We start from the raw sequence: 20358 nt of genomic DNA on the forward strand, positions 1-20358 counted from the left end.
CACTCGTGCAGCAGTTTCCAGTTGCTCAGCTCATCAGCCGTCAGTTTGCTCAATGGTGTCTTGCCAATTTCCAAAAAAAAAAAAAAAATTGGTGTACTGCCCACGACGCTAACCCGCCATCTGATCTGATCTTGAACTCCGAATCAAAGATTTAAAACTGCCGAAAAAAGAGAAAAATAAAGCAAAAAAAAAAACTGCTGCATCGCCCGCATAGCACCGGCCACCAGCGGAGCCCCTCCGCCCCCCGCCCCCCCCCCCCCCCCCCGCCGTTCCCAGATCTCCCCGCCCCGCATCTCGCCCGCCTGCCACCGGCGAGGGGGCGCGCGCAGGCCGCCGCCGCGATGTACCTGGCGTACGGGTGGCCGCAGTCGATCCCGCTGGACCCGGACGACTCGGACCGCGTGGTCCTCCTCCGCGTCCTCGGCCGCCTCCTCCTCGCCGTCTGCCCCGCCTCGCTCCACCTCTGGTCCGCCGCCCAGCACCGGGTCCGCCTCGCCCGCTTCGACCGCTTCCCGGACTCCCTCGCCGCTCACGGCCAGAACGCGCACGCCGTGTGGAGCCCCGACGCCAAGACCGTCGCCGTCCTGGTCAGCCCGCCTCTCTCCCTCTCCTTGCTCGCTCGGGCCTGCGCACTCCGGGCGCAGCAGCTCACCGTGTTTGTATCTGCTGTGTGCAGACCTCCTCCTTCTACCTCCACATATATAGGGTTCATCTCTCCGGGAAGCCACTGATCGTCGGTGGCAAGCAGCTCCCGGGGCTTTGCCTGGCTAGTATATCCCTAATCATCACCGAGAAGGTTCCTCTCGCCAATGGTGTTGCTATAACGTACTGTGTTCCCTGCTCATTGTTCTTCATTTACAAAATGAGGTGCACTACTCTCGCAGAGGAGCTGACTTGTAAGTTTGACGCCGTGTTGCAGGAGCAATTTCGTATGTGACAGCAAGAGCATGCTCCTCGGACTATCTAATGGGCATGTGCAGGTCGTGTCCTGGAATGCTGAGGTACATGGAAATGCATGCTACTTTTGTTTCTCGTAAGTTACTGATTATTAGGTGCGAAATAGTTCTGCCGAACTTTCTTCCTACTTGCTATGCTAAGTGCTGTCTATGTCTTTGTTGTTGCTTGCCAGTTCTCAGACAGCTTCAAGCTTGGTTGCTCTGTGTGTTCGTCTGAGAAACCTACTGCTGTCATAGATGCGTTGGTGTTTGATCCACCCAGTTTCCGAGAAAACTCTAATGCAAGGCCTGCTCCTTGCTGCACAGGCAATTCTTCTATCGTCCATGTTGAGTTGTCAGTGAAGCTAAGGTTGCTGGTTGCTTTGTACTCAGGCTGTCACATTGCCCTCTTTACTGTTGGTAAGAAGGGATTGAAGCAGCCTGGGAGCATTAGAGTGGAGAGATGGTTGAACACTGATGATGCGATGTGTACTTCTGTGGCTTCTGAGCAACAGATTCTTGCTGTCGGGTGCAGTAGAGGTGTTGTTGAATTGTATGATCTAGCTGAGAACATGCGTCATATACGAACGATTTCGTTGTATGATTGGGGGTAAGTCTCACATCAAATTCGTTTTACACAAACAAACTAGTAGGACCTGTAGTGGTTTTTACATGGATACTTCTGATTGCCTGCCTAAATTTCTGGTTGTTGATTAGGCCAGTCTCAGTGGGAGTTTCATGGACACAGATACCTAGATTGGAAACTAGGTAACCGTGCCAGATGAGTTTCATGGTGATGAAACTCTCCTCACATCCCATGAAACTCCATCCTTCTCTCTCCTTGCCTCGTCAGCAAAATTGATGATATTTAATGTCATGAAACTCTCCATGAAACCCCCACTGAGACTGGCCTTACAAACTTTATGCCATCCTGTGTTTAGGATTGATCATTTCATTTTTTCCTAGAGTTATCAAATGTTTAGTATTTAATGAACCTTCTGTTGTTAAAGGTGCAATAACCATGTCAATTTACTCAACACTACTTTTTGGTTATTCTATTGAAGCTGAGACATAACTGCTCTTTTTTTCTTCTTCCCTTTGGGTACAATATTTGTAGGTATTCAGTGGAAGATACTGGTCCTGTTGCCTGTATATCTTGGACGCCTGACAATTGTGCTTTTGCAGTTGGGTGGAAATTTAGGGGACTTACTGTATGGTCTGTGTCTGGATGTCGATTGATGTGTACTATCCGTCAAACTGGATCAAATTCCGCCTCTTCTCCAATGGTGAAACCTAACGCTCTAAAATTTGAGCCTCTAATGGGAGGGACATCACACATTCAATGGGATGATAATGGATATAAGTTATTTGCTGTTGAAGAAAGCTTGTCAGAAAGGGTTCTTGCTTTCTCATTTGCCAAATGTTGCCTAAACAGAGGACTTTCAGGTACAACGTATTCCCACCAGGTTCTTTATGGAGATGATCGAATCCTTTTAGTGCAACCGGATGATGCTGATGAACTGAAGCTATTGCATCTTAATGTTCCGGTTAAGTATTAGTTTCATCTCCTTTGATTTATTTGAGAGGTAAACAAGCTGTGACATATGCTGTTTGGTGATGCATGTCGTAATAATATATTATTTTTCGAAGCAGGTTTCCTACATTTCCCAGAACTGGCCAGTTCTACATGTAGTAGCAAGCAATGATGGTATGTACTTGGCAGTTGCTGGTTCTCATGGGCTAGTGCTGTATGATCTGCGAAATAAAAGGTGGCGTTTTTTTGGTGATGTTACACAAGAGCAAAAGATCCAATGCAAAGGCCTGTTGTGGCTTGGAAAAATTGTTATTGTATGCAACTATGTTGAATCATCAAACACGTGAGTTCTCACTTTCATGCCATCTTTGTTGCTACGTGTCTTGTAACTGCCTCAAAGGCTTGCCTTTTCTGGTTAAACATGGGATGCAGCTATCTATATGGGTGTTTCTTGCGTTGGAATATGCTTCTGGAAATACTGAATGAACAATGGTTTTCTGCTTAGATGTGGAAAGTGTCGTATTCAACATTTCATTTTTTTTCCTTGGTGCTTCGACACCTTTCGAATTATGATATATTTTTTCTTCACTATGAATTGTTATTTGACATTTGCCGATACCTGTGACATGTTTCTTTCTTTTGTCTCAGGTACGAGCTTCTCTTTTTTCCAAAATATCATCTTGATTATAGCTCCTTACTCTACCGGAAACCACTGCTTGGAAGGCCAATTGTCATGGATGTTTTCCAGGATTACGTATTAGTTACCTACAGTCCATTTGATGTGCATATATTCCATGTGGTGATATTGGGAGAATTGTCACCTGCTAGCAATCCGGTTTTACAGGTAATGTTCTTTATGAATAATTTGCAATCTCAATTCAGAATATCTGCCAAATTCTCTCCATAAGGATATATTTTCATTCTTTATGAACAGCTTTCAACAGTGCGAGAACTTTCAATCATGAGTCCAAAGAGCCCACCTGTTTCAATGCGCTTCATTCCCGAACAACCTGACAAAGGAGTGCTGAAACAGGAAACTAATGGATCTTCTGGTCTTTCATCCGAGCAACCATCAAGGTACTTTTTACCCTAGATGTCACTCAATCCTTTTCTCCTTGGTTTTTATTGGGTTTGTTATGATGTCAGATGTTTGATCTTGCGGACCAATGGTGAACTTTCTGTGCTGGACATGGATGATGGACACGAACACGCACTCACAAATTCAGTTGAACTCTTCTGGGTCACTTGTTCGCAATTTGAAGAGAAGGGTAGTCTTATTAAAGAGGTTTCATGGCTTGACTATGGTCATCGGGGCATGCAGGTTAAATTTAATCTTGTTTTTCTGTACATATTTACTCCACCATACTTCCTCCGTCCCAAAAAAATAAGTCATCCTAGGAATTCTAGGACAAATTAACAAGAAGGTAAAATGACTGTTTGCCCCAATTTATTATCCATATTTGGCACTAATTTATTCTTGCATGCTCATGCACTTTCTAAATAGGGTAAGATGACTTGTTTTTTTGGGACAAAATTTGAATCCTAGAGTGACTTGTTTTTTTGGGACGGAGGGAGTAGGTTGGTAGTTATTTTTCAAATGTCCCTTTGTACCCTTTTACACAAAGCTGGCTGCAGGTATGGTACCCATCGCATGGAGCGGATCCTTTTAAGCAAGAAGATTTCTTGCAGGTATAAATTTCTATCTCAAGATAGTTGTGGATCTGTTGAGTTTTCCCACCTCCCTTTTGTTCAACTTATTGCAGTAATAATGTTTTTAACTTGCTTGGGAAAAAAGGCTATGTTGTTGTTGTTGTATTGCAGTAATAATGTTTTCCTACTCTACTCTCCCTTTTCCTTTTACGTTGAAGACCATTTGATTATGATATTAAGATAGTTGTACATGTTCTCATGTGATTCTGTAGTTGGATCCTGAGCTTGAGTTTGATCGTGAGGTGTATCCTCTTGGTCTTCTTCCAAATGTTGGTGTGGTCGTTGGTGTTTCTCAGAGAATGTCCTTCTCAACTGCTGAGTTTCCATGCTTTGAGCCTTCACCTCAAGCCCAAACAATATTGCATTGCTTATTACGACATCTACTTCAGGTAAAATCTCCTATCAATTGTTGATTATATCTCACATTTTTGACGTGGATATACAATTTTGATTCCTGGATTCGTTTATAAAGTTAGCAATTGTGTTGCTCCCTTGGAACTTGCTAGGCAGAATGAAGGAATATGCTTCTTATTCGAATAAGTTTCTAAGCATGAGAAAATAGTATACATGAAAAATGTGTGATATGTGAATTGTTTTGTGTAACAGAGTTTAATTTTCTTATGTATAGAATTTTTTTCAGGTTATTTCATCTGTGTTGAATTATGTAGCACAACATTCTTTGGAAAAAATATTACATCATCAAATTCTGTACCGGATGGTGCTATCATGAGCTAATCGCATTTTGTTTTAACTATTGGCGTAAAATCATTTCCTGATGCCTATAAGTTAACTCCTATGTGAATTGTTTAAACTAGAGGGACAAGATTGAAGAAGCTTTGCGCTTGGCGAATTTGTCAGTAGAAAAACCTCACTTTTCACACTGTTTAGAGTGGCTTCTGTTTACGGTATTTGATGCAGATATATCAAGGTATTTTTTTTCTAGCTTGCTATTTTAACAAAGGCTGGCATTGCTATCTTGTACTCTAGTAAGTTCTTGTTGCTGAAATATCATTACACTATGTTTTAATTACAGGCCAAGTGCTTCAAAAAACCAGGTTCCTCAAAAAGTTGATTACCCGAAGAAGTCTCTTCTCGAGAAGACATGTGACCTACTGCGGAATTTTCCTGAATATATGGATGTCGTAGTCAGTGTGGCTAGGAAAACAGATGGTCGACACTGGGCTGATCTTTTCTCTGCAGCTGGACGATCCACAGAGTAAGTTTTGAGCCCTTGTAGTTCTTTTTGAACTATGCATGTTCGTAAAATTCAAATTTCCAAAAGATAATGTTCTTTGAATTCCTCCAGTTGGTCTCCTGATTATAGCGATTACTATAGACTGTATCAGCATGTCCAATTTCATTGATACATATGAGGCGTGCCTGTATTTTGCATGTAGTTACACTGCCCAACTCATACTCAGTTCTGATTCACACCATCTCACTGATTCTATGTTGACTCTGTTCGCTTGCCCACGAGAGAGGTTATTAAGGCTAGTCATTATGGGTTACTTCTTGTAGTAAAAGAATCACATTTGTAATAGTCGCTGCTGCTAAACTAGAAATCTGCCTGGTTTCTTTTGTTTGAGAGGACAGTGGATGCATTTGGTTTCTGTTGTCTGTCGGTTATCATCAACTTCGTTGTCATGCTATATGAATGTGTATGAGTTTAACATTACTGGCAGCCTTTATTGATATACCTACCTAGGTGCCAGCAGGGTCTTGTATCGTTGAATAGGCCTAACTTGAAATTACTAAGACAAGATCTTTATTAATTGACAGTGTTTGTTTGCAAAGATTTCAAATCAAATACTTATGCTCTTGGTACAACCAATCTTTTGTGATAGGATGTTTGAGGAATGCTTCCAACGGAGATGGTACAGGACTGCTGCTTGCTACATACTGGTATGTAACTTGTGGTAATCCCTTTTAGAACATTCTGAGTGCTATCAAGTGCATATAATAGTGCTGCTATGTTATTTATACTGCACTTTCAACCTCTCATTTTTATTGCTTGCATTAACTGGGCCAAATATGTATAGTTTGATTATTTTAGTTTATGCATTAAGAGAACATTATTGTTAATTTGTTGTTATGCCATTTTGTCACCGATTTCTGCTAGAAGTATCATTGAAAATGTTTGCAATTATAGGTCATTGCTAAGTTTGAGGGCCCTGCAGTCAGTCAGTACTGTGCACTTCGTTTGCTTCAAGTAATTCTCTTACCTTGTTACCATGAGGTGGTTGTAGTCTGGACAGTTGTCCCTCAGATGTTCCAGCTCTAATTTCTTTGATTGTTGTTCTCCAGGCTACACTTGATGAATCTTTGTATGAGCTTGCTGGGGAGTTGGTAGGCTTCTTGTTCTATATGTTGTCTCTTTCTTAAAAAAATAATATACTACAGATGAATAAAGCAGTACCTTCATGTACTTAGGTTCGCTTCCTTCTAAGATCTGGAAGAGATTTTGAGAATGCCACCTCAGACTCCGAGAAGCTCTCTCCAAGATTTCTTGGCTATTTTCTATTCCGTTCACCATATAAGCGGCAATCTTCTGATTTGAAAAGGTACACTTTGTACTTGACACCTTACCAATTTTTATTTTTGGAAATCTCTCATATGATATTCCTTGTTTCAACAGCAACTCAATGAAAGAACTTAGTCCACATATTGCCTCTGTTATGAACATTCTAGAGAGCCATGCTAGCTATTTGATGTCTGGCAAGGAGCTTTCTAAACTTGTTGCTTTTGTCAAAGGGACACAATTTGATCTTGTGGTGAGATTTTCATCATTCATCAGCGCAGCAGATCTTAATGTTCAGAACCATATGTAATCGATCTACATTGTAACATAATGCAGGAGTATCTTCAACGAGAAAGACTAGGGTCTGCTCGGCTGGAGAATTTTGCATCTGCACTTGAACTGATTGGGCAAAAGGTTTTGGTCTATTGGTCACAAAGTTATTATGATTTCTTCTGCTTTTTGTTATAAATGGTACTGGTGCTTTTGTAGTAATTTTTCTTCACAACTAAACAGCTGGCTTCTTGTGTTTCTCAAAATTTTGTTATACCTGAAAGATGAAACTCATCGGTATAATTATGTTCAAAATAAATCAGATTTTTATGATGTCACTTACTGGATGAAACTGTCAGTATGCTATTAATGTTCTCTCTTTGATAATTTTGCAATGAGTTCCTTTCTCCTAGAATTTCTACTATCTTGGTTGGGGCTTCATAATCCACAGAATGAAATGTACATCATAATGTTATATGACCTAAGCAAGTTTTCGCGCTGTGAATCTGTTTATTACATATAGAGATGTTAAAGTATAGCAAATCACCTACTAACATGGAACTGAAAGGGACTGATATTACATGATTCAAGGGTTCAGGCGTGGATTGTAAATTTATTTTGCTTTGATTGTTTTGCTTTCCTCTTTGGTTGATTTACGTGTCCTAGATGAAAAGAAACTTTTTTTGGTTTCCATCTGCTGCATGAAACTTGTTTCTCATGCACTTGTTGGTATTCTGATGACAGCTCCAAATGAACACACTCCAAAGCCGGCTTGATGCTGAGTTCCTTCTAGCTCATATGTGTTCAGTCAAATTTAAGGAATGGATCGTGGTGCTAGCTACTTTATTGCGACGTGCGGAGGTAAAACTTGTAGAGTTCTATTATTTTACATACTGTTAATTTTTTGGTCTATCTGGACTCTAGGCTACCTCCCCTCCTTAACAGAAGACTCAACTTGTAGAGTTCTAGGCTACCTCCCCTCCTTAATTAGATGCCGAGGACTGGAGGAGGGGGTGGGTTGAGGTAAAACGGTGAGGTATTTGGGGTGCTTGTAGGATGGGAGATAGGATTGATGAAGATGGAGGTCGGTAGTGGCAGGAGGCTGTATTGTTGCATGTGGTGTTACCAATCATTTGAAAGTGATCCAGTCATATGCTATCTGTGCAGAATATTTAGTGATGCGGTGTTCCTATACCCATTGAGGTCCCGCATAGTGATGGAGAGAATAATAGATGTATTCCTCCAACCATAGAAGGGTGGGTATATATAATTCCTATACATGGGCCTCTAGATGGGCCTCTATACACATGGGCTCAATATACACCAACCCCCCCCCCCCCCCCCCCCCGCAGTCTGAATTACCGGCACAGCGGTGTTCAAGACTGGACAACAAGAAAGCCAACACCCCCCGCAGTCTGAACAACCGGCGCAGCGGTGCTCCAGACTGGACAAGAAGATAGTACAAAGGGCTAATACCCCCCCCCAGCCACAACTAGCCACCGGCTACGTTGAGGCTAGAGCGAAACTCCGAGAAGGTCGAGGAGGGCAGCCCTTGGTGAAGATGTCAGCAAACTGGGAGGTAGTCGGGACATGGAGTACCCGAACATCGCCGATGGCGACTCTGTCGTGCACGAAGTGCAGGTCAATCTCCACATGCTTCGTCCGCTGATGCTGGACGGGGTTGGTGGAGAGATACACGGCGCTGACGTTGTCGCAGTAGACGAGCGTGCTCTTGGCGAGCGGGCTGTGCAGCTCCACCAAGAGCTGTCGTAGCCAGGACGCCTCCGCCACGCCGTTAGCGACAGCCCGGTACTCCGCCTCAGCACTGGAGCGGGAGACAACTGGCTGCCGCTTGGACGACCAGGAAACCAGGAGGCCGCCCAGGAAGACGGCGTAGCCGGAAGTGGAGCGACGGGTGTCCGGGCAGCCAGCCCAGTCAGCGTCGGTGTAGACCACCATCTCAGCAGAGGACGAGCGGTGAAGCACCAGGCCGAGGTCCACTGTGCCACGGACGTAGCGGAGGAGACGCTTCAGCGCAGCAAGGTGTGACTCCCGGGGATCATGCATATGGAGACAGACCTGCTGGACAGCATAGGTGAGGTCCGGCCTGGTGAAGGTGAGGTACTGCAAAGCGCCGGCCAGACTCCGGTAGGCAGTAGGATCAGCCACCGGATCACCCAGATCAGCAGACAGCTTCGTCTGAGTGTCGACAGGAGTGGAGCAGGGCTTGCAATCAGTCATCCCAGCCCGCTCCACGATATCAAGTGCGTACTGGCGCTGGTGAATGAGAAGACCAGACGGGCGAGGCTCAACAGTGACGCCCAAGAAGTGGTGGAGCTGACCAAGATCCTTCATAGCGAACTCCTGCTGCAAAGAGGAGATGACACTCTGAAGCAACTGCTGACTGGAGGCAGTGAGCACAATGTCATCGACATAGAGCAGCAGATATGCAGTCTCATCCCCACGGCGGTAGACGAAGAGAGACGTGTCAGACTTGGCCTCGGTGAACCCCAATGTCAGCAAGAACGTGCCGAACCGAGAGTACCAAGCCCGAGGAGCCTGCTTCAGACCATAGAGAGACTTGTTGAGCCGGCAGACCATATTCGGACGACTCGAGTCCACAAATCCCGTTGCCTGAGAGTAGTAGACAGTCTCTGACAGAGTGCCGTGAAGAAACGCATTCTTCACGTCCAGCTGGTGCACATGCCAAGAGCGCGAGAGCGCAAGCGAGAGGACCGTGCGCACCGTAGCGGGCTTCACCACTGGACTGAAGGTCTCATCATAGTCCCCACCAGGCCACTGGGTGAACCCCCGGAGAACCCAGCGAGCTTTGTAGCGCTCCAGTGTGTCGTCAGCCGACGGTTATGCGTCCAGATCCACTTGCCAGTCACCACATTGCAACCAGACGGACGCGGCACGAGGTCCCACGTCTGGTTGGCGAGGAGAGCCGCGTACTCCTCTTCCATCGCGCGACGCTAGTGAGGATCCGCCAAGACGTCGCGGACAGAGGAGGGTACTGGAGAGACCCGTGGCTCTCCATCGGTGGCGGTGAGAGTCGCGGCCTGAGACGCCATCCGTCGAGTCACCATGGGATGAATATGCAGAGGATCCCGATGGATGACTGGCGGGTGGTACACCTCCGGCTCGGCTCGAGAAGGAGCCGGAGGAGTCGGCGGCGGCGACGGCTCCGGTGTAGGCGTCGCAGGAGCCTCCGGAGCAGGAGGCGGCGCCAGTGTCGACGCCGAGCGACGCCGGTACACCTACACCGGCTGAGCGTACCGCTGCGTAGCCGGTGTCGGCGCCGAGCGACGCTGGTACACCTGCACCGGCTGAGCGTACCGCGTAGGTGCAGGGGAAGGCACCGGGGCCGCGCGTGGCGCAGCGGGAGACACCGGGTCCGCGCGCGGCACGACCGGAGGTCCGGGGGCCACGCGTGGAGCGACCGTGGGCACCGGGGCCGCGCTCGGCGCAGCAGGGATCACCGGTAAGGGTGCCGGTGTGTCGGGAAAACCTGCAGGAAAAGGACAGACAAGTAACGGTGGCTGAACCACCGGGTCAGTCGGAAACAGAGACTCCAGGTCGGGGTCAGGAGAAGGTGTGGATGAGGTGGAGTAGGGGAAATCCGACTCGTCAAAGACGACATGTTGGGATATCAGAACGCGGCGAGAGGTGAGGTCAAAGCATCGGTACCCCTTGTGGCCAGGGGAGTACCCGAGGAACACACAACGAGTCGAGCGGGGCGCCAACTTGTGAGACGCGGTGGCGGAGGTGTTAGGGTACACGGTCACCCGAAGACCCGAAGGTGGTCGTAGCGAGGAGGGGTACCGAAGAGAGCGTGGTGTGGAGTGGGAGCAGGAGAAGCAGTGGACGGAAGGCGGTTGAGCAGGTAGGTGGCGGTGTGGAGGCTCTCAGCCCAGAAGTGCGGGGGCAGAGAGGCCTGGATCAGAAGAGTGCGCACAACGTCGTTCTTCGTGCGAATCATCCGCTCAGCCTTGCCGTTCTGAGGAGAGGTATACGGACAAGACATACGCAGTTGAACACCCCGAGAGAGAAAGAAAGAGCGGGAGGTGGAGTTGTCGTACTCGCGCCCGTTGTCGCACTGGACGGCCTTAATGGTGAGGCCGAACTGAGTGAACACCCAGGCAAAGAAGTGGAGGAGGGTGGGGAAGGTCTCAGACTTGGCGCGCAAAGGAAAAGTCCAAGAGTAATGAGAAAAATCATCAACCACCACCAGATAATATTTATAACCAGACATGCTGAGTACAGTAGATGTCCACAGGTCACAGTGAACAAGATCGAAGGCATGCGCAGCATGCGAAGAAGAAAAAGGAAATCTGACATGACGACCTAACTGGCACGCATGACAGAGGTGCTCAGCAGGGGCCCTAGTACATGGAACATCGGTACTACGATGGAGCTGAGCCAAAACGTCGCGGCCGGGGTGTCCAAGCCGGCGGTGCCAGGTGGTGGAAGAAGGCGTCACGGCAAAAGCAGTAGACGAAGAAGAAAAAGCCGAAGGCGAGGCAGCGGAAGCCGGAAGCCGAAGAGTGTAAAGGGGCCCTGGGCTGTCACATCGGATGAGCGGACGCCGGGAAGCCGAATCCTTCACAGTAAGACCGGAAGAGTCAAATTTGATAGAACATGAGTTGTCAGCAGTAAACTGGCGAATGGAAAGAAGGTTGTGAACCATTTGAGGAGCAACAAGAACATTAGGAAGACGATGAGCAAAACCCACGGCGGTGACAGAAAGGCAAGACCCATCACCAACCATGATAGAAGAAGGACAAGAGGGGTGTGGGGGTCGGACGGAAGAGAGGATGCCGGCATCAGGAGTAGTGTGGAACGAGGCACCCGAGTCGGCGATCCACTCGGTGCTGATCGGCGGCGTCAGTCCCATGGTGCTGAAGGACTGCGCCAGAGCAGTCTGGTCCTACCCCCCAGGCCAAGTCGGCGCGGAGCGGGCGGGTCCAGGACAGCGCGAAGAGTGGAGCAGCGCCAGTGAACATGGCCGCCGGCTGGAGCTGAGGACGAGGGCCCCTCCCGGACCCTGGAACAGCCACATCGAGATGCGCCCTGACCATGGGTTGCTGAAGGATGGCCAGGGCGTACCTCCAGGAGCAGGAGCGGGAGCGGGAGTCGGCGCACCCTGACGGCCCCCACCGATACTGGTACCCCCAGAAGCAGTGCCACCACCACCACCACCACCACGTCCCCCCCGCCGGCGACGTCCACGGCCACCCCCACCTCCGGTCTGCCCGGCGGGAGCAGCACCAAGGAGGGAGGTGGCAGGAGTAGCGGAGGAGGCCGGTGGAGCAGCAACGAGGGCGGCGGGGGTGGGCGAGGACGATCTGGGCGCGAGACCCCTGATCTCCTCGAGGGCGAGGTCGTCCCGGACCTGCAAGAAGGTGGGGAAGGGCCTCTGGCGGGCGATCCAGCTCTTCAGGTGGTCGTAGGTGCTGCTCAGGCCCCGCAGGACATTGAGCACCAAGACCCGATCGGACACCGGATCCCCGAGGTCGTGAAGAGCATCGGCCATGCCCTTCATCCGCCGGCAGTACTCACCGACGAAGAGGTCCCCCTGCACGAAGGTGCGGAAGGTGGCATCGAGCTGGAGGGCGCGGTACTCGGCGTTGCCGAGGAACTGCCCCTCGAGCGCCACCCAGGCCTGCCGCGCGGTGCCGCCGTGGGTCCTGACGAGGTCCTGAAGATCTAGGGAGATGGTCCCGAAGATCCAGGACATGGCGACGCTGTCGAGGCACAGCCACGCCATGTCCTGCGCCTCGATCGGCGTGTCGAGGAGGACGTGGTCGTCGAGGGCGTAGAGGCGGAGGGCGAGCAGGACCTGGTCCCGCCAGCGTCCGTAGGAGGAAGACGTCGGGTCGAGGAGGACGGTGACCAGGGCCCTGATGTTCTAGACGCCGGCGGCCTGGAGGTGGAGCTAGGCGACCATGAGGTCGGTCGGGTCGTACCGGGCTCCAGATCCAACGGGCGGGGCCTGGTGGGAGGAAGAGGCGCCGGACTCGAGGTCGACGGGCCGGCCGGAGGAGACGCGGAGGAAGTGCTCCGCCTCGGCGACCCGGAGAGTGGAGGCGTCGGCCGCGGCGCGTTCACGCTCCCAGGCGAGGGCAGCCGCGCGGACCCGCTCCTGGGCCGCCGAAGCCTCCGACTTGGCGGCGAGGAGGGCCGCGGCGAGAGCGGCGTCGGCCCCACGGAGGGCGGCGGCGAGTGGCGCATCCTCGGGCGCCATCCCGAGGCCAAACCATCCGGCATCGACGACGGGCTGCTTGCCCGCAGCGACAGCGGCGCGGTGGGCCGCAGCGGCGGCGGCTGGATCGGCGCCCGCGGCCTGCAGCAGCTGTTCTGCGGCCTGCAGGGCGGCCGGATCGGTGCCCGCGGCCTGCAGCTGCTGTGCTGCGGCCCGCAGGGCGGCCGGATCGACGGCGGCGCGCTGCTGGGCCCCGCAGCCCCGGCGCCCGCGCCAGCAGCTGTGGCGGCGTCGGGCTGCAGGGGCCCAGGGCGGCAGGTGGCTGCTGCCGCGGCCCCCGGAGCAGAGGAGGCTGCGGCGGCTAGGGAGGCCCAGGGCCGAGCGGCGGCGGCGGTGGCCGAGCGCCTGTGGCCCAGGCGCTCAGATCTGCGCGAGCGGGAGCAGAGGAGGGAGAGGAAGAGGAGAGGGGAGGGAAGGAGGAGAGGGGCGGCGGCGGCGGCTGGTGGTGCTGGCTGCTAGATGTGGGAGGGGAGAAAGGAACCCTAACCCTAGGCTTTGATACCATGATGGAGAGAATAATAAATGTATTCCTCCAACCCTAGAAGGATGGGTATATATAATTCCTATACATGGGCCTCTATACACATGGGCTCAATATACACCAACACTCTCCGCAGTCTGAACTACCGGCACAACAGTGTTCAAGACTGGACAACAAGAAAGCCAACACATAGGTTAGGCGTATTTCTTGGGAAAACTTTGGATTTGACTGGAATTTCCCAATGAAATACCCGTCATCGAAGCACCCCCTGCACAATTCATCTAATTCAACCAGGAGTTGCATGGCAAAATTAGGATATCAAATCATAGACTATGTACATGTCACTTTAGGAAAAAGAAAAGGGAAAGTAAATGTAGCAGGACACTGTCATTTGAAAGTGTTCCCAATAAATTTCTAGACGACAAATAGCAGCTTCCGCGAACAAGTCCTTGGATTTTATATTTGAGCGGGCCAATCACATGCTAGTTCCTTTCAGGGTGTGTGCGCTATACCAATCTGTGTAGCTATCCTTTTTCAAAAAAAAAAAGAAGTGTAGCTATCTGATCTTTAAAACAGTGAAGCTGATGTACTTGATGTTGTCCTTGGGATCGGATAAGTCTTGATGGTATACCAATCCGTGTAGCAATTCTTGCTTTTTAATTTAGTTTTTTAAGGCATAACTATTTTGGGGAGTTTCTTTTGACATGAAAATGAGCAAAAATACTCATCCTTGCTGCTGTGATATTTTTATTTCCTTAGGTTTTGGTGGATCTCTTTCGGCACGATTTGCGATTGTGGAAAGCATATAGCATTACTCTACAGGTTAGCAGCCAATGATGATGTTTTTCTTGTTGGATTTTGAACTTTTTCAGTGTCACTAACACTTGCAAACATTTTGCAGTCACATGATGTATTCAGAGAATATCTCGATCTTCTTAATATGTTGGAGGAGCAGCTTTGTTCTGTTTCTGATCTTACATTGCAAAATGGACCATTGTCTTGAATGCTGAACGAGACTGGTTGAAAAATCCATCGAATGTGACATTTAGCCTTGTGCTAATTTAACACATACAGTTAGATGAGAACAGCGCGGGAAATCTGTTGTAAATAGAAATTATTGAGGGATTTTCCCTTTGAACAACACCCTAGAGGCTATCGCAGTTTTTTGTGCAGTGATCTGCTGAGCACCATATTGTTGTATCATTAGTTTGTTGAAGCGGAGTTGAGTGTGCATTCTTCGCCTTTCTGTAAGTACGAGCTGCGCTCCTAACACTGTAAAGCATATACCAATTATGAGGGATGAGTTGTTCTTTCTGTAACGTAGAATCTTGTTTAAAGCTTATTACATGTAGATAGCCCTTGCTTGATGTCTGTAAACTTGAGATATTATTAAAACAGGCAATACCAGGATCATTTAGTTCCATTTTGACATGACATTCTGATATATGTATTATTTTGGCCAATTAATGGAAATACCTTAACCTGCAGGAGGAATTCGTGCAGCGGATGGGGATTGTCATCCCTTGTCCTTCAGCAGGTTAGTAAACTGTAACCTGGAGGGAATCCATCATTTGAAGTATTTCTACAGTTATAGGAAATGTATTTTTATTGTACACTCACAGTAGATACATAGGCAGCTGTTTTTTTTTACCTTTTGCAGCATCTTGTACGTTTGTCTACAATGCGTGCACATTTACCTTCATTGCAAGCCCACAAGATGCTTCCGTGTGTATGAAACTTGAAAGGGTAAACTCGTTGCCTATCGCTATCATATTTACTGCTGTCACAATATACATGTCGGTACCTCTGGATTATTGTACCCTCTCTTGCTGCGTCAAGACTCGCGTAGTTATCCGTAACTACGCCCTAAGGAGCTGAGCAGCCGGACTCCTGGGGTCCGACTCCACCTCACCGGACCAACGGTCCCGGACCCGCTTCCCGCTTTGGGACGGGTCCGGTGTCACCACGTGTCACAGAGGTAATTGCCGTGTCTAGGCAAGAGCCTCGTAGTTATCTGTGACTACGCGCTGACAGCTTGAGCAGCCGGACCCCCGCGGTCCGAAGCACTTCTCACCCGGCCAGCAGCCCCAGACCCATTCCTTGCTAGGGAAGGGTCCGGTGACGCCGCGTGTCCCGAAGAAGGGAGCGCTCAGCCAAAACGGCCAGGGGCCCCGGACCTTCCACGGGATCCCGGACCCCATATACTATCCGGACCCCTCAGCGGGGAGGGAACAGACACCCCGCTTGAGGGGGTCCGGAGCCGCCACGTGCCCGCAGGCGCAGGCACGCGCGCAGCCGCGAAGCTTCCCCGGGAAGACTAGCCCACCTACCGCATTCAATGCGGGAGATGTTAAGTGCGCTCTGCCACAGCAGAGCCCGAGGTGACTTTTGCCAGGCTGTACTGTTGATCGCGCGTTACCAAGGCACACAGTGCAGCCGCTGGCACCACCCACGCCACGCGCGTCAGATTGCAACGCCAGTTAGACACGACAGCTCGGCGACGGAATATCATAACGCCTACGTGGTAGACCCAACACTCTATGCCGCAACCTACGCCGCCTCAACGGGCACCTCGCCGATGGGACAGGTGAAGACCACCCTCGGTCAGAGAGTCTACAGGGCGATGAAGCTTATCCAGAAAGAGATTCACAAGGCACTGTTAATGTCTTTTTGATGGAAAAATATACATCCTTGTTGGGCCCACCTGTCGGGGTCCAACGCCTGTGTACGTGTCCTCTTTGCGCTATAAAAGGGGGACGCCCGCTAGAGAAGGACTCAAGTTTCAAAAGGGGCTTAGAGGCGGAGGATAGACTCATCCACGAACTCTAGAGCAATAGAACACTCAATGGACGTAGGGTATTACGCTCCGGCGGCCCGAACCACTCTAAATCCTCGTGTGTTCTTGCTTGATGAGTAGATCTGAGGTATAGCTTGCACTTTCCCAAGTAACCACCCTCTGGGATTAGGTGGGTGCACTACGCCACCCGGTTGTGGCCCCCCTGTTAGAGCCACGACATCTGGCGCCGTACGTGGGGATCGCGCAAGCGTTGACCAGATCTTCGCTCACCTCCTGGTTTCCGAGGTTGAGCTCATCCTCTGCAACGACGACGAGAAGATGAAGAGTGGCACGACGGCACCTACGCCGCGTGCCCTGGCACCGAGGCAGCAGTGTCCTCGGTGCGGTAGCGCACGGCAGCGGCGCCTGCTGTGCGTCGCCACGACGACACCTCAGAGCCGGCACGGTGGCGCGCAGGGGCGACGCCTCCTGCTGCGACGCCTTAGCGTCGGCTCGAAGTTTTCTCTCAAGCAACCACCGGGGGTCCCCTGCGGCGGCATGGCGTCGGCTCAAGGTTTTCTCTCAAGATGGAACCTGGAGCCGACGGCTGTGGCTCGGGAAGGATGTATGTCGCCTTCTCCCTCGCCTGGCTCAAGCCTCCCTTGGAGCTGCTGCAGACAGGCGGCGACCTCCACCGCAAGCCACGGGAGCCCTGTGCCAGCACCAAGGTGGAGCCGGCGAACGACCGTCCTTCTCCATGCTCCGTGCTCGTCCAAACGAGCACGCATCCCTCCGCTGCGCCAGGGTGTCAAGCTGGCTTCAGCTCACTATGAGCGGCCATCGGGCTGGCTTCCGACGGCAGCTGGCAATGGCAGGGCCACTCCCATTCAAAGCCAAAGAATCTGTTCCCATGCTGTCTGAGCGTGGGACAATTCTTGTGCTGGGAAGAGCCCTGCAAGCTCCCGAGGTGATGCTGGATGATGCTGTATAGGCACGTCCAGGGCGCCTTCGCCCCCAACGATTGACACGAACCTCCAAGATGGCAGTTCCACTCCGGCCAGGAACGTGCATGCCTTACGAGGCGACGGCTGTGGGTTACCTCAAGACAGGATTGAGTGTGTTTCTTCTTTGTAATGATGTGGTGCCTACGTGTGGTCCAGAGCGGTAAAGGTCCGCCCTTGTAAACCCGACCTCTGGCTTCATCGCACAAACATGCGACACCAGCAAGTGGTCTAGAGCGGTAGAGGTTCACCCTCGTAATCCCGACCTCTGATGTACACCACAAATCAAGTAATGAAGGAGATTTGTTTCCTCAGTCTCATCTTTACATTAACTTAATGGCACTTGACCGTTCGGCTTGACTGTTTCCTTCTTTCGTGCGGAGTCTTTCCGTTGTTACTAACAATCCACATTAAGTTTGCTGGCTTGTGGACAGGCTGTGATACCCCTTCTAGCTGGAAGGTGGCCCGAACTCCTAGGGACCTGCTCCGGGGAAGTGGTGCTTGTATCTTGGGGTGGAGAAGTTCTGCATGGCCGCTTAGCCTGGTAACGTACCCTAAGCCTACGCACTTCACTGCTCTGTTACGAGTCCCCTAGTATCCGAAGCTGCCGTGCCTAGAGATCCGGACTCCTTTCTAGTATAAGGCGTGGTTTCAAATGCCCTACCACAAGGTCCGATGGCATATCTCGTTGGATCAATGGCAACAGCTCAAGTCCACTTCGGTGGTCCGCTCCGGCGGAGACCGCTCGCCACGGTCGCTCAAGTCCACTCCGGTGGCCCGCTCCGACGGAGACCGCTCGCCACGGTCGCCCAAGTCCACTCCGGTGGCCCGCTCCGGTGGAGACCGCTCGCCACAGTCGCCCAAATCCACTCCGGTGGCCCGCTCCGGCGGAGACCGCTCGCCACGGTCGCCTGAAGCCGGGTCCGGGGAAGTGGTGCTCGCTCCCTGGGCGGTTCGAGGTCCGTGCAGCCGCTTAGCTTGGTTCCGTACCTTGAGCCTGCACCTTCGCTGCCCTGCGGAGAACGCTCTAGTACCAGAACCTGGCAACAAGTGCTACGACCTTTAGGGGGTCCAGAGCACCCACTCTCGACATGAGCACGCCAACGCAACCAGGATTGTGTCGGAACACGTCACGATAATAGCCCCACCTGCGGGTTCGTACCTCCCCCGAGGTGGGCCCGGGGGCCACTGTCGGTACCTCTGGACTAGGGTACCCCCTCTTGCTGCGTCAAGACTCGCGTAGTTATCCGTAACTATGCCCTAAGGAGCTGAGCAGCCGGACCCCTGGGGTCCGACTCCACCTCACCGGACCAACGGTCCCGGACCCGCTTCCCGCTTTGGGACGGGTCCGGTGTCACCACGTGTCCCAGAGGTAATTGCCGTGTCTAGGCAAGAGCCTCGTAATTATATGTGACTACGCACTGACGGCTTGAGCAGCCGGACCCCCGCGGTCCGAAGCACTTCTCACCCGGCCAGCAGCCCCAGACCCATTCCTTGCTAGGGAAGGGTCCGGTGACGCTGCGTGTCCCGGAGAAGGGAGCGCTCAGACAAAACGGCCAGGGGCCCCGGACCTTCCACGGGATCCCGGACCCCATATACTATCCGGACCCCTCAGCGGGGAGGGAACAGACACCCCGCTTGAAGGGGTCCGGAGCCGCCACGTTCCCGCAGGCGCAGTCACGCGCGCAGCCGCGAAGCTTCCCCGGGAAGACTAGCCCACCTACCGCATTCAATGCGGGAGATGTTAAGTGCGCTCTGCCACAGCAGAGCCTGAGGTGACTTTTGCCAGGCTGTACTGTTGATCGCGCGTTACCAAGGCGCACAGTGCAGCCGCTGGCACCACCCACGCCACGCGCGTCAGACTGCAACGCCAGTTAGACACGACAGCTCGGCGACGGAATATCATAACGCCTACGCGGTAGACCCAACACTCTACGCCGCAACCTACGCCGCCTCAACGGGCACCTCGCCGATGGGACATGTGAAAACCCCCCTCGGTCAGAGAGTCTATAGGGCGATGAAGCGTATCCAGAAAGAGATTCACAAGGCACTGTTAATGTCTTTTTGATGGAAAACTATACATCCTTGTTGGGCCCTGCTGTCGGGGTCCAACGCCTGTGTACGTGTCCTCCTTGTGCTATAAAAGGGGAACGCCTGCTAGAGAAGGACTCAAGTCTCAAAAGGGGCTTAGAGGCAGAGGATAGACTCATCCACGAACTCTAGAGCAATAGAACACTCAGTGGACGTAGGGTATTACGCTCCGGCGGCCCGATCCACTCTAAATCCTCGTGTGTTCTTGCTTCATGAGTAGATCTGAGGTATAGCTTGCACTTTTCCAAGTAACCACCCTCTGGGATTAGACGGGTGTACTACGCCACCCGATTGTGGTGCCCCTCTTGGAGCCACGACAATACAGTACACCGACCACTGGTGTGTCATGGTCAAGGATCAACCTGCGTTGAATGAATAGTCGCCAACATGGCAGCACACACGGATGTAGCTGTGTGGGGCCGCTGATACCTGGAAGAGTGAAGTCCATTATTCCAAAAAAGAAGAGTGAAGTCGGAATGTGCACGCCGCCCTGAAGCCTTAGCAGCTGCCCTTTTACAAGGAGTTCGGTGGTTCTCTCCTGTCACGATTGACCGTGCCGTCAGGGCTCCGAGTGATCCCCGCGTTGGCTGAGCAATTTGCTCGCGGACTTTCTTTGCGGTTGGGCTTGCCACTTGCCACTTCCCTGTCGTGGACTCATGAAGGCCATTGCGCCGTTTCAGGTTCTTTTCCTGGCCTTTTTTTATTTTTTTTATTTAAAAAAAACAAAATTTCAAAAATACATGCCGAATAGGGAATTTTTTAAAAATGGGTGCACGT

General features: G+C 51.3%; 1 protein-coding gene across 4 annotated transcripts; it reads left to right on the forward strand.

Moving 5' to 3' along the window:
• The first annotated feature begins 274 nt into the window (after nucleotides 1-274).
• On the forward strand, nucleotides 275-19957 carry LOC120644319 (guanine nucleotide exchange factor subunit RIC1-like). 4 transcript variants are annotated; one of them, XR_005663629.1, is made up of 25 exons: nucleotides 342-587; nucleotides 677-825; nucleotides 920-1001; nucleotides 1130-1545; nucleotides 2053-2482; nucleotides 2589-2812; nucleotides 3118-3313; nucleotides 3404-3546; nucleotides 3616-3790; nucleotides 4105-4158; nucleotides 4392-4568; nucleotides 4995-5107; nucleotides 5213-5395; nucleotides 6024-6081; nucleotides 6329-6388; nucleotides 6484-6525; nucleotides 6610-6740; nucleotides 6815-6950; nucleotides 7034-7111; nucleotides 7712-7828; nucleotides 14473-14535; nucleotides 14615-14960; nucleotides 15202-15250; nucleotides 15374-15509; nucleotides 19907-19957. XR_005663629.1 is itself a non-coding variant. In XM_039920930.1 (22 exons), the coding sequence occupies exons 1-22, from the start codon at nucleotides 342-344 to the stop codon at nucleotides 14714-14716; spliced, it is 3375 nt and encodes a 1124-aa protein (XP_039776864.1). In that variant the 5' UTR covers nucleotides 277-341; the 3' UTR covers nucleotides 14717-15144. The 4 variants fall into 4 exon arrangements, 2 of the variants coding, with proteins under 2 accessions (XP_039776864.1, XP_039776872.1); XR_005663634.1 differs by lacking the exons at nucleotides 15202-15250; nucleotides 15374-15509; nucleotides 19907-19957 and having other exon boundaries at nucleotides 275-587; nucleotides 5959-6081; nucleotides 14615-15144; XM_039920930.1 differs by lacking the exons at nucleotides 15202-15250; nucleotides 15374-15509; nucleotides 19907-19957 and having other exon boundaries at nucleotides 277-587; nucleotides 14615-15144.
• Nucleotides 19958-20358: the final 401 nt, after the last annotated feature.

The sequence above is a fragment of the Panicum virgatum genome, chromosome 1K, assembly GCF_016808335.1.
Source record: "Panicum virgatum strain AP13 chromosome 1K, P.virgatum_v5, whole genome shotgun sequence".
NCBI classification, from domain to species: Eukaryota; Viridiplantae; Streptophyta; class Magnoliopsida; order Poales; family Poaceae; genus Panicum; species Panicum virgatum.

What these genes read in the sequence shown, in the direction of transcription:
- LOC120644319 (XM_039920930.1), top strand. Translation starts at nt 342, where the DNA reads ATGTACCTGGCGTACGGGTGGCCGCAGTCGATCCCGCTGGACCCGGAC. An exon ending in GCCAATGGTGTTGCTATAAC is followed by an intron (nt 826 to 919) that starts GTACTGTGTTCC and finishes GCCGTGTTGCAG; the next exon opens with GAGCAATTTCGTATGTGACA. An exon ending in TTTGATGCAGATATATCAAG is followed by an intron (nt 5,108 to 5,212) that starts GTATTTTTTTTC and finishes TTTTAATTACAG; the next exon opens with GCCAAGTGCTTCAAAAAACC.